Genomic DNA, 13156 nt, shown 5'->3' with positions numbered 1-13156 from the left:
TCCTGGAACTAGCTCTGTAGACCAGGCTAGTCTCGAACTCACAGAGATCCGCCTGCCTCTGCCTCCCGAGTGCTGGGATTAAAGGCGTGCGCCACCAGAAGTCTTTTATCTCTCTGAAAAGCACAAGATAGAACTGGGGGGCCTAGACTGAAGAAGAAACTCAGCCCTCACCTCACCCTCTTGTCAGCTCCTGGCACAGTTAGGGTCTCTTGCTGTGTGATTTACATCACAATCATCTGAGAGCTTGAAGGACACAGGGTCTCCTCACTAGGCTCTGGTTTACAGAGACTAGTGATTCTCCTGCATTCTAATGTCTTAGACCCACTCCCTGCATCTTTCTTGTCATCTAGATTTATAGAGCCAGCATAGACCCACCTTCTATCTCATTAAACTCTTAAGTCTGAAATAACTAACAGCAACCTACAGAAGGAAGAGTTTATTTTCAGAGGGATGAGTCCATTATGGCCCAGGCATGGTGGATCATATCTTAATCTCAGCACCTAGGAGGCAGAGGCAAGTGGATCTATATGAGCCTCATCTACATAGTGAATTCCAGGTCATCTAGGGCTGTGTAGCGTGACCCTGCCTCAAAAGAAACCAATAAAAAAGAGTCCATTGTGGTAGAGAGGCAGTTAGCAAGAGACAAGCATGATAGGGTCAGGAAGCTGAGAGCTCACATCCTCAACAGCAAAGAGAATGAACTTGGTAAAGCTATGAACTCTCAAAACCCTGCCCATGACATGACAGACCTCCTTCAACAAGGCCATATCTCCTAAACCTTCCCAAGCAGCACCGCCCACAGGGAACTAAGTGTTTAAATATCCAAGCCCACTGGAAACATTTATCATTTAAACCACCACTAGTAGCTGCCTCTTAAATGAGTTACCATACACAGATTCAGGCCCCCAGAAACTTGGATTCAGGCCCCCAGAAACTTAGCTGTTTTGTTATTCTTTGTATCAAATAGCTTGGGATTTTTTGTGCAGAAATAAAAAACTTTCTTTTATTCTTTTGTTGATCCTCAGCACTGGGAATTTGCCCCAAATAGTGTGCACTATCTCCTGAGCCTGTGGCAGCGGCTGGCAGCCTCCGTGCCATATGTCAAAGCCACCGAGCCCCATATGCTGGAAACATATACTCCTGAGGTCACCAAAGCCTATATCACATCCCGTTTGGAATCTGTGCATATCATTCTAAGGTAAGGAAACATGGACTACCACCACATTCCCTAGTCAGCAACCTTGTATCAGACTTTCTAGAAGTCAGATCCCAAACTGACAAAGCTATGTTTAGTTTTGGCCGCCTGTCTGTCTTTCCTTCGATACCTTGTTCATGTCCCCTGATATTACCTTCCCCAGCAATGTCTGTGATAGAAATGCATTGCATGTGCTTGCCCTTACCACTGATTTTCTTTAAATGTTTCATTAAATTTTTTATTTGCTGAGCCATCTCACAGGCTCAAGTTTGTGGTCTCACTGTTTATGACAAGACATTTCAAAATATAAGTATTCATGAAGTTCACTGGAAAGCCTGTGTTCAATTCATCTAGCTTCCAGGAGACAGTGGTGGAGGGTGGAGAAATGTGTAAAGAGTCTAGACCCAGGAAACTGGTTTTAATAGCTTATACTTTTGGGTATGTTCCTGCAGTTCCTTTTTTTGTAAACTACAAATAGTAATAAGACTACCTTGTGATCTTATGATAACCAGTATAACCTAGCATTGTACATAGCATGTGGGAAACATACAGCAGCCAGCTCTTGACTGCTGCTGCTTCTGGTCCTGGCATGCTACAGTAGAGCAGTACAGATCTCACCATAGGGCAAGGTGTCCTAAAGTCTGAAAACCTGTAAGGTAAGGCCTAGTACAAAGCCACGATTCTGAAATCTGAGGTGGGAAACTATATCATTTTGGTACCAAATATATATTTGGGGAAATTGGGTATAAACCAAGCCAGTTTATAGTCTTTGGGTTTTTTAAATCCCATTTAGCATGATTATTTTTATAGTTATGTGTTTGCTGTGTAACAAGATTGAGCTTAATAAAATAAGGGGTTCATCAAAGTTTTTGCGTTGCTAAGAGAAACATACTGCCTTCCTCATGAAAGTTTTTGAATTTCCTGACCTCATTTAGCCACAGTAACTTCAAATGCAGGATATGTACTTAGAGTCCCAAAGTATACAGTAATCAGAAAGATTGGCCAGGGGCACTTAGGGTAGCTCAGCAGTAGAGTACTTGCCGGACATGCACAAAGCCCAAGTTCTGTCTCAGCTCCATAAAAGTAAATTTAAAAAAAGAGGGAAGAAAAATTACTCCTTACGAGTTTCAAGATGGCCAGTGAATATAAGGTGCTTGTCTCCAAGCTTAACTACTGGTCAGTTCCCAGGCTCATGTGGTAGAAGAAGGAAACTGACTCTACAAATTATCCTCTGACCTACATATATGTGTCCTTGGGCATGCATGCATACATACAGAGTTACAGTAAAAATGTAATCTTAAAACAGTTTTAAATAAGCTAGCACTTGGGAGGCAGAGAAAGGCAGATCTCTAAATTCAAAGCCAGCCTGGTCTATAGAAAAAGTTCCAGGACAGCCAAGGCTACACAGAGAAATGCTTTTCTTTCTTTATTTATTTCTTTATTTCTTTCCTTCCTTCCTTCCTTCGTTGTTGTTGTTGTTGTTGTTGTTGTTGTTATGAAAGAAATAAGACACTGAATGCCTACAGCTCAAAGGGGTAGAAACATAATACTGCCAGGTTCAATGGCAGACAAATGCTAAGGTATTGGTAAGATTCTGTGGCAACAAACTTTTTAAATTTCCTTCCTTAGCAAAAATTAATATTGATCCTCTATTGTTGGTGAGAAAGAGTTGCTGTATCAGAGAAATTAATGGGCATGTGTTTTTAAGCGGGTGCCTTCTTTCTTGGGAGTAGGGATGGCCTGGAAGATCCCCTGGAAGATACAGGTCTGGTCCAGCAACAGTTGGACCAGTTGTCCACCATTGGGCGTTGTGAGTATGAGAAGACCTGTGCGCTCCTTGTGCAGCTGTTTGACCAGTCAGCCCAATCCTACCAGGAACTACTGCAGAGTGCCAGTGCCAGCCCAATGGACATCGCAGTGCAGGAAGGTAAGTGCAGTGTCCAGGGAGCACAGAGATACTGTCAGCCCCTTCACCTCTTGCTTCTTCCATTTGTGGTAATAAAAAGAGATTATTCAGGCTGGGCGATGGTGGCGCACGCCTTTAATCCCAGCACTCGGGAGGCAGAGGCAGGCGGATCTCTGTGAGTTCGAGACCAGCCTGGTCTACAGAGCTAGTTCCAGGACAGGCTCCAAAGCCACAGAGAAACCCTGTCTCAAAAAACAAAAAAAAAAAAAAAAGAGAGAGATTATTCATTATTACCTTCATGTACACAGAGTAAGTGAATGAATGAATAAGTGTCATAGGGGCCTAGGGTGGAATAACAAATCATACCTGTAGCGGGTTGTTTCAAGGAAGTACTGCACTCCAAAAATAATGGTCTTGTCTGATATAGGAATACTACTATCTGATCAGTTTCCCTCTTGGTATCAACCTTACTAGAGTAGAATGGTAGCCATTCTCTATCAGAAAAGTAAAATTTTATGGCTTCATTAGAATACTCTTTTAAGATTAAGGAGTCTTGCCAGGTGGTGGTGGCGCACATCTTTAATCCCAGCACTCAGGAGGCAGAGGCAGGTGGGTCTCTGAGGGTTGGAGGTCATCCTGGTCTACAGAGTGAGTTCCAGGACAGACAAGACTACAGAAAAACCCTGTCGCAAGGGGTTGTGAGGGTAGGGAATTGAATAGTCTTCTGGCGAGAAGTGTCTTTATAACATTAGCAAGGGGACACTAAGGAGTTTTCTTCCTACTCCAGGACGACTGACATGGTTGGTTTACATCATTGGAGCTGTGATTGGTGGCCGAGTTTCTTTCGCCAGCACTGATGAGCAGGATGCTATGGATGGTGAACTTGTCTGTCGGTAAGTGTGCCCCAAGGAAGCCTCTTATTCTCCTTGACAACTCAGCGCCTGCTGGGGCCCTTCTGGTGCTTCTTAGGCAGCTGAATGCCCATGAGGATGTGGACCTACTATGCTAAGCCAGCTAGCTCTCTTTTGTGCATGCACTAAGAACTCTACATATGATTTATACTAAATTTTAATCAGTAATCAACAAGGAAATGTTATGTATGGAATTGGGGAAACTAATGGAGGGGAGTAACTGTTGATTTATTCAGGGGTCATTATAGGGATGATCTATAAGAGTTGGAGAATATGGGCTGTATTTGCAGTGCTGACATGATCTAAAAGGAAACTGGTTCATTGATGTCACTTCTGCAGCCTGTCATACCACTGGATTTTACATTATTTTGTATCTGTGTTCTCCTTTTGTTAAAAAAAAACTCTAGGTGAGTGTTAAAACTTACTGAAGATTTTCCAAGTTAAAATGGGGAGGCAGAGGCAAGCAGATCTCTCTGTGAGTTTGAGTCCAGTCTTGTCTACTTAGCTCTAAGCCATAGTGAGATCTTGCCTCAAAAAAAAATTCTTTTTACTGTAATAATAAGCCCACTGCATGCTAACATAACCTTCTTTCTTGTTTATTTATTTACTTGTTTCAGAGATTGATTCCAGGGTCTTATGCACATGCTCTACTACCAAACAGTATCCTTAGCCCCTTTTTCCAAAGGAGCTTTCCATCTCAGAAACAAGTAAATAAATAAACAAATAAGAAAGATGTTTATGAGAAGAATAGTCTTATCTACAATTTCAAACCTTTGTCATGTATAAGATAGCTGGAGTCTCATTCCTGCATCAGTCTGTGGTGATACTGCTCATCTTGCAGCTTCTGGAAAGCTACTGTAGATTCCTACAGGAGTGCAAGTAGGAGGGACCAGAATGTTGCCATGTGTTTTGAAGTTGTTGTAGGACCATACAGAGAGCTGCTATTGTTAGGACTTCTGAACTTTTCAGATATCTTCCCTAGGGATGACCTACAAGGAACCTGGTGTTTTACATTCTATTGGTCCCAGACATCTCAGTCTGTAAATCTTAGTTTTCTGAAAAATTCCCATTTGGAGCTAACAGAATCACAGTTAGCTTCATTTCTCCACTCTCAGGTGTGGAGGGAACAGTTGATCACGGTTACAATAAGCCTCCAGATTTCCAGTATTAAAATAATCCAAATGTAGTCTGTAGAATTCTGAGAATCATCAACAAATTGGGCCTGTTTCTCTTTGTACCCTGTATTGTTTATCAAATGTTCTTTTGACTTTGGGTGTCCTAATTGTGACAAAAGTGTGCATGGTATTACCCCACTAGCACTTTTTAAAAGTAGTGAACAAAGATTTCTTAAAAATGAAATCTAGTACCTTTCAGATACCACATGTGTGTCATAATAAACTCAGTTTAGACAATGTCTTGTAGGCTGTTCTCTTGGATGTTGCAACACAGTGAGTCTAATTGACTCATAATATGTCACAAGTAGTTGCTATCTTCATTCTGTCAAATGCCAAAGACTCACTTGTAAGAATAGCATTCTTCAGCTGGATGGTAGTGCACACCTTTAGTCCTAGCACTCGGAGGGGCAGAGGCAGGCGGATTTCTGTGACTTTGCGGCCAGCTATATCTACAAAGAGAGTTCCAGGACAGTCAGGTCTACAAAGAAACCCTATCTCAAAAGAGGATACCATTCTTACTCATTCATCATTGGCCACATCCTTTGTTTGGAGAGAGAAAGGTCCAGAGCAAAGGATTAAAGGCACAGGTAGTAGTACATGTGCTGCTTGTTCCTGAAAGTGGTCCTTTCGACTGTGTGTCTCCCTTTCTTTCATGGCTAAGTGAGAAAAAAAAAGATTGAGAAGCACTAAGCTGGCTAGTTCAGTCCCATTCATCTGTATAGATGAATTTGCATGCAGAAGATCCACAATCTCACAGAAGTTTCAGAAGACAGTTACCTTTCTATTTATGTTTTACCACTGTTTATAAGTAGAAGTGGAGACTTTGTTTCCTCACCACCATTTAGAGCCTGCAGAGAAGACAGTTCCCAAAGTGGAGGGATAAGAAGAGAGATGTGTGATGACTTTGAAGTAGCTTACATTGTTTAGAATGCCCAGGATATCCTGCTGTTGAGAGAATCATCACTCTTCTTCCTCCAGGGTGCTCCAGCTTATGAACCTGACAGATTCCCGCTTGGCTCAGGCGGGTAATGAGAAGCTAGAATTGGCCATGCTGAGCTTTTTTGAGCAGTTTCGTAAGATCTACATTGGGGACCAGGTGCAGAAATCCTCAAAGGTAACATACTCACTGTCAGTTTCATTTCTCACTTCTCGGGTGTGGAGTTGCATGGAGGGAAAACAGTTGATCACAGTTACAATAAGCCTCCAGATTTCCAGTATTGGAATAATCCAAATGTTTTCTCTTAGTCTGTAGAATTCTGAGAATCATCAACGAATTGGGCCTGTTTCTCTAGTGCTCCATATGGTTAACAAATGGCCAGTCAAAACATCTGTTGTACTCCCCCAAATTGGCAGTTCTTAGTCTCTATACATGAATTAATGTTGAGAACAGCCGGTAGTTTTGGCACTGTTTGGAGAATTTCAGGATTGAAGGGGCCCAATAAGAGAACACAGCCTCTATCTAGTATTTAGAACATTGAGGCTAGCCTATCCCTTTAGTCCATACTTCCCAGAACTGTAGTACATCTTTCACCTGAGTGTGGGCATGTTTTAGAAAGCTCAGGGTTGTGATTTTTCTAATCTATGTCATCTGATTATTTTCTCTTACTTTGCATGACATCAGCTGTACCGCCGACTCTCAGAAGTTCTGGGGTTGAATGATGAGACGATGGTGCTGAGTGTCTTCATAGGAAAAGTGTAAGTGTTGTGGCTCACAGTCAGCAATAGGCCCTGCAGTCCTGTTGCAACTGTGCAGTGACCCAGGCACTGTGCTGCCACTGCCTTGCTATTCCAGCCTTGATCGTTTGCGTCAGAGAATTGTGCATTTGAGTGTGTGACACGCTGTGCTTAGAGATATGGCCCGGCCCCAGAGCATTCCAGGCTTGTGTAGAATTTTACCAAATCTGCTCTTTAGCCTCTGGAATCCCAGTTGAAATGCTGCCAGGCATTCACAAAATGGAGCTCCTCCCTGGTGATTGGTAATTGTCCTCTCACTCTCGGTCACTCAGATGTCCAGAATGCCCAGAGTAGGCATTTGTTTTCTGGTGCTGATTTCCAGTAGGAATGCCTGCCCCTCCCCTATGGGGAGAGCCTCACTCTCACATGGGCTTACTCTTCTCAGGAAGCATCATACCCTCCAGGAGTCTTGATCTCTAAAATATGCTCCTGCTGTTTGAACGCTTTCAAAGTTGGTGCTTCTAATTGGCCCTTTTCCTGTTTTTGTTTTTGTTGTTTTTAAGTTATGTCCCTTAGTTACATTTTCCCCTTTTTAGGAGCTCAATTTATCAAAGCACACACTAGGACTCAAATACTAATAACCCAGGGCTGTGTGCAAAGTACCATTTTGCTTCCTTGCAACTGTCCCAGCCTAAACACTGATCTCCATGAGCTGGTTAATAATTTAAGATGGAAAAAGCAAAGGGGGTCTAAAGGACTCTACCAGCCAAGGATCCAGAAGCAAGGGCTACTAGAGTTCTGCAGCTGACAGTGGATGGTGCAGGTGCAGAGTTGCATACGTCTGCATGTTATCACTGCCGCAGAAATCTCTTACCCTTGCTGCAGAAATCAGCCCTGGAGTGCCCCAGAATTCCAAGGGCCTGGGTATGGGCCAGTGTAGCTTTGGAACCAAGTAGTGAAGATTATCTGAAGGATAATTTTTCTAGTCAACCAAATGTAAGTACAGAGATTTTATACCCTTTTTTTTTTCCTGTGGTCGTGATGTCTGTGAATTGGTGATACAGATGTGTGATGACTTTTGATTGATGCATTTCTTCTTATGTCCTTCAAGGAAATCAGGTGCATCAAAAATTTCTCTTCTTTTTTTCTTGTTTTTTCCTCCAGCATCACCAACTTGAAGTACTGGGGGCGTTGTGAACCAATCACCTCCAAGACGCTGCAGCTTCTCAATGACCTCTCCATTGGATATCCTTTAAGCTAGACTTTGAGGAAGTTCAAGTCACTTTTTTTTTCTGCTGCTGCTTTAACTTGGGTGTAGCTTGGACTCAAGTGTCTTCTTCCATTTTCCTAGGAGCCAAAGGCAATATACACAGAAAATCTAGAATAATTCCAAGTCCCTAAAAGTGAGGCACCACACAATATAATAATTGACTATAAATGTATCCCTGACTGGTCCTAAGATTGATAAATACCAGGAGACCTAGGACCTGGCTCACTTTTCCACAGTGGTGGCTTCAGCCCTTGATCTGAATGACATCTACTGTGAAGTTTGGATTGCTCCACAGTTAGGAGCCAGTTAAGGGCAAAAAACACTGTACATTTCTTCAATAACTTTCTCATGCCTTCAAAACTTTTCATAGCTAGTCCCTTTCTTAATAAGAGAGGAGTCTAATCACAGTGCACAGTGGGTACTCATGCAGAGCTTTAAGTCATAAAGTCCCTCTTGAAATCTGGGATAGTCTGACTCTAAAGAGAAATTGCTTGCTGTGGTATTGATTTTCTTAAAAGTAGCAGTTTGGTTTGAGTGTTCTCTTATTCATTAAATGCTAACAAGCACTTTGTACTCTTTGGCAGTATTGCACTCATTTGGTTTAGAAGATAGACTTTCTAGGAAAGTGTACTAACTCTAAACATTTAGTCTTAGTTTGTGCCACACTTTCCTTGACTGTGTCCTTTGTCTTTACATACAGCAGTGTAAGGAAGCTAGTGAAGCTTAGCGCGGTACAGTTTATGCTGAACAATCACACGGTGAGTGCCCTCAGTCCTGCTCCCTGTCCTTCTCCAGCCACCCACATAGACTTCTCAGCACTGCAAAGCAAGTGCTTCAGTTGAGGCCCTGGGTCCTGCATCTCTGCCAGATTACACTCCCACCATCAGCCGCGCAGGATGCCTGAGCTGTAGTAAAGTCACCTGCTGCTGTATATACTTGGGATAAACCAGTACAGCCAATTTAATTTTAAAATAATTAAAGACCAATGTATCCTTAAAAAGTGACCATTGGGCGCTAGTGTGCAAGGACTCAGTAATTCTGATATTACTGGCTTCCATTCTGTCTCTAACCCATGTTTTTACCTTTTTAACTTGTTTTCTTTTTTTTTAATAGAGCGAGCACTTTTCATTTTTGGGTATTAACAATCAGTCCAACCTGACAGACATGCGGTGTCGGACTACCTTCTACACAGCACTTGGGCGTCTCCTCATGGTGGATTTAGGTACTGCAACAAACTCTAGTGGCTCAAGAAGTATCTGGCCCTGTACTAAATTTTTTTCTGAGGACAGAGTAGTAGATGTAGGAGAACTCCCTCTCTGTTATTTCAACAGTTTAAAAAAAAAACAACAAAACAACAACAACAAAAAAAAACACATCATGCTGTCATGCTCCCTGTACTGGAAAAGTGTGATAATATGCAGCCAAGTTTTTATCTTGATATGCCATGGCTTTAAAATTCTCCTCAAGCTGGACACAGCTTGCACCTGTTATTCCACTATTTGGAAGACTGAGACAGGAAGTCTGGGTTTGAGACCAACCAGAGCAATATAATGAGATACTTGTCTAAAATTACTTTTTTGAAGCATATAAAATTCTCCCTTTGATAACCACATCTGTAAAATAGGAGAATTATTGAGATTGGTAGGTGCATCTTGTTGGCCAGAACCACCTCCACCCCACAGTAATAAATGAACCCACCTACTCGGTCATCAGAGGCTTAGTTATGTGGGTCTCCAGTGCATAGGAGCCATGGAAGTTTAGTCTCCCGAGTAGCACTGGTGGTCCAACTAATCACTGATGGTGATGCTCAGTGGCATTTGTCATTGTGGGCTTTAAGCTACTTTAATCCTACTAAAATGACCGGAGACCTAGGTTTATGAAGCACTGCTAAGGAAAGTGCATGTAAATAAAGCCTCCGGAAGCATCTAACCTGTTCTAACACAGCAGCCTCGGGCTGCTATGTTCAGTGTGTAGTATCTTGTACAAATGCATGTTTCCACTAACATTTAACTTTTTATTTACTACTAACACCCGTTGGGATAGTTAAGGGAGCCTTTGGATTGTGCTGGGACCTTCTCTTCCACACCATTTTATTCCTCAAGCATTCACAGCTTGGACTTGTTGACATCAGAGTCACACCTAGGGTTATTTCCCTTGTAGGAGAGGATGAAGATCAGTATGAGCAATTCATGCTTCCACTCACAGCAGCATTTGAGGCTGTGGCCCAGATGTTCAGCACTAACAGCTTCAATGAACAAGAGGCAAAGGTGAGTCCTCCACCTATGAACCAGTTGGCTTCTGGGCAAAAGCAGAGCCTGGTAAAGCTGGGATTGGGTAGCTGCCAAAAGGGCACAGCTTATCTACAAACTATCCCCTGGTTGGCATATGAATCTCTTGTGTTCTTGAAACTTAAATTGAAGATCTAGTAGTCATAAAGTCTTTTCATATTAAAGTATATTCTTAAAGCAGTGATTAGGGATTGTTGTGTATATTTTTAGGTATATCAGCATGAGGTCATGGTTTTCTTACCTTTTGGATCACTGCTATATCTTGTATTATGTCCCATTTTAATTTTTAATGGTATTTATTAGTAATTTCACTTTTTCTAGAACAATTCTGTAGGTGATTTGTCTTTGCAGAAAAAGACTTACCTGTGTTTTCTACTCTTTGTTTTTTTTACTTTTCTTGGAGTAAATTCAGTTCTTTTTAGCTCTTTCTTATTGTAAAGCTGTAAAACTATAAGTATTTCTAGGCATATTCCAAAAGTTTTTCTTTGTTTGAATGTTTTTTAGTTTGACAACCGACTATATAATCTTAATTATTTTACCTGTTATAGTTTAGGTGTTTCTCCATTATCATTCACAAAACTGATTTTCCTTCTTTTTTTTCCTTTTTATTTCTTTTTTTGGGGGGGTGGGTATTCTCTCTATACTAGCTCTAACTGTCCTGGACCTTACTCTGTAGACCAGGCTAGCCTCAAACGTACAGAGATTCTCCTGCCTCTACCTTTGAGTGCTGGGATTAAAGGTGTACACCACCACTGCCCAGCCAGATTTTCTTTTTTAATTGGAAAAAAAATGTTTTCACACCATATATTTTGTTCACAGTGTACTCTCCCAGAAGAAGGATCTTCTTCCATACCCTTCCCACCTCCCCCACACCCACCCAAAACAGATTTTCAAAATCCCGGAATTTTGATTTGACATTTTTACTATCATTGTGTTCTTTGTACTTCCTTATTTCTGTAAGGAAATCTTTTGAGGGGCCTAGGAATTGTGGTTTTGTGGTAAGACGTTTACCTAGGGTGCTAGAAGCCCTGGGCTAAAACCCCAGCACCACAACAGAACAAACAAACACAGTAAGAATAGTCTTTGAATTTCCTTAATTGATGTGTAGAATTTCAAGTCAGTTTTTTAGTTTGATTTCTGGCTCTAAAGTTGTCATTTGATTGTTAGCTCTCCTGTTATTAGTTCATACATGCTTACTCTCCTGGCCTATAGATACCCATACCAAACTGGGAATACCTGAGGATGTTAATGTTGGTCATAGTGCTTTCTACAATATTCCTAAGAGCACCCAGGCTGAGCAGAGACACCAAATAGCAAAAGGGTGTTGATGGGGGATAAAGGTGAGGTTTTACTTGACAGTTCATCTTGTAAAACCCTCCAGGAACCAGCAAGGTGGGTAAGGACATTTGCTGCCAAGGCCGACAAACCTGAGTTCTGTCTCCATTGCCCACACAGTGAAGGGAGAGGACCAACTTCTTCAAGTTGTTTTCTGACATGCAGTGTGACATGGATGTGAACACACATCTGCATACATACACAATGAATGAATGCTGTTTGAGAACCTTTTTAGTTTCGAAAGATGGAAATCTAAGAGACTTTACAGCAAGGCAGTCAGAGAACAGTATCATTCTGTATAACTTCCTCAACTTTGTACTTGTGTTTGGGCATCTGAGCCATTCTAAGGGGAGTACACTATTACAGAACATACCAGTGATTTAAGCTACAGTATCAGCCACCAAGAACTTAGTTAAGAATATCAGTGAGTGGGGGCTGGAGAGAGGGCTCAGTGGTTAAGAGCACTGTCTGCTCTTCCAGAGGTCCTGAGTTCAATTCCCAGCAACCACATGGTGGCTCCAAACCATCTGTAAAAAGATTTCCGGCGCCCTCCTCTGGCGTGTGGAGGCAGAAAGTTGTATACATAATAAATAAATCTTTAAAAAAAAAAAAAAAAAGAATATCAGTGAGTACTAGCTCTGTCCTGTAATCTTAGTTCCATTCAAAGCAAGTAAAATTAGTAAAGAGGCCAGGCTGTCCATAAACTGCAGCGGTCACCCATTATTTCTGTCATGATCCTTGTAACAAGTCTTTAATATTGATGTGTCTTAGGCTAGAAAGTTGAGCTCAATGGTATCAACTCAGAATTGTTTACTTAAAGGAGACTGTTCAGAATATAGTACAGCAACTTTTGCTAAACAAGAAAACGTTCTCAAATTCCCAGGGATTTCAATAATATAATAAATTTTTAAAGCAGTTGTTCTGTTAATCAGGATGCCCAAGTAGAAATTCTATTGAGAAAAAGAATGCTGGATTTATAGTGTAGGGGTGATTGCACATGCCACAGAGTGTATGTGGAGGTAGGGGACAGCTTTGTGGAGTCAGCTCCCTTCTACCTGTACATGGTCCAGGGATCAAATTCAGTTCACCAACTTGCACAGAGAGTGCTTTTACCCCCTGAGCCATCTTAACCAGCACCCGATACAGGATCTTGAGTAAACGACACGCCCTACTCTGAGAAGCAGCATGATGATGGGAAAGCTACTAGACGTCATCCATAAATGGAGAGTACGACACTTTACAGCTCCACACATTCAGCCTTATTTCTAGGTACTCAGGATCCAGGGAAGGCACTATGCATACTCCCTTTCTTTTCCCCTTGGTAGAATGCATAATTGAATTCCTTTAAGATAAAGAACTAAGAGAGCCGGGCAGTGGTGGCGCAGGCCTTTAATCCCAGCAC

The 13156-nt window shown here is 41.8% G+C and overlaps 1 protein-coding gene across 1 annotated transcript in view; it reads left to right on the top strand.

Annotated features, from left to right (window-relative positions):
• The window catches only part of Xpo7 (exportin 7), an 87015-nt gene that overhangs the window by 58509 nt on the left and 15350 nt on the right, over window positions 1-13156 (top strand). The window contains exons 12-20 of the mRNA XM_013349291.2: window positions 1026-1198; window positions 2929-3122; window positions 3889-3994; window positions 6166-6301; window positions 6809-6882; window positions 8026-8106; window positions 8826-8889; window positions 9245-9353; window positions 10292-10398. Of these exons, the coding sequence (XP_013204745.2) occupies window positions 1026-1198; window positions 2929-3122; window positions 3889-3994; window positions 6166-6301; window positions 6809-6882; window positions 8026-8106; window positions 8826-8889; window positions 9245-9353; window positions 10292-10398 (1044 nt within the window). The remainder of the gene's footprint in view (window positions 1-1025; window positions 1199-2928; window positions 3123-3888; window positions 3995-6165; window positions 6302-6808; window positions 6883-8025; window positions 8107-8825; window positions 8890-9244; window positions 9354-10291; window positions 10399-13156) is intronic.

The sequence above is a fragment of the Microtus ochrogaster genome, chromosome 17 (genome assembly GCF_000317375.1).
Source record: "Microtus ochrogaster isolate Prairie Vole_2 chromosome 17, MicOch1.0, whole genome shotgun sequence".
NCBI classification, from domain to species: domain Eukaryota; kingdom Metazoa; phylum Chordata; class Mammalia; order Rodentia; family Cricetidae; genus Microtus; species Microtus ochrogaster.
Note: the sequence above shows the minus strand (reverse complement) of the source record. Positions and strands in the feature narration are given on the sequence as shown.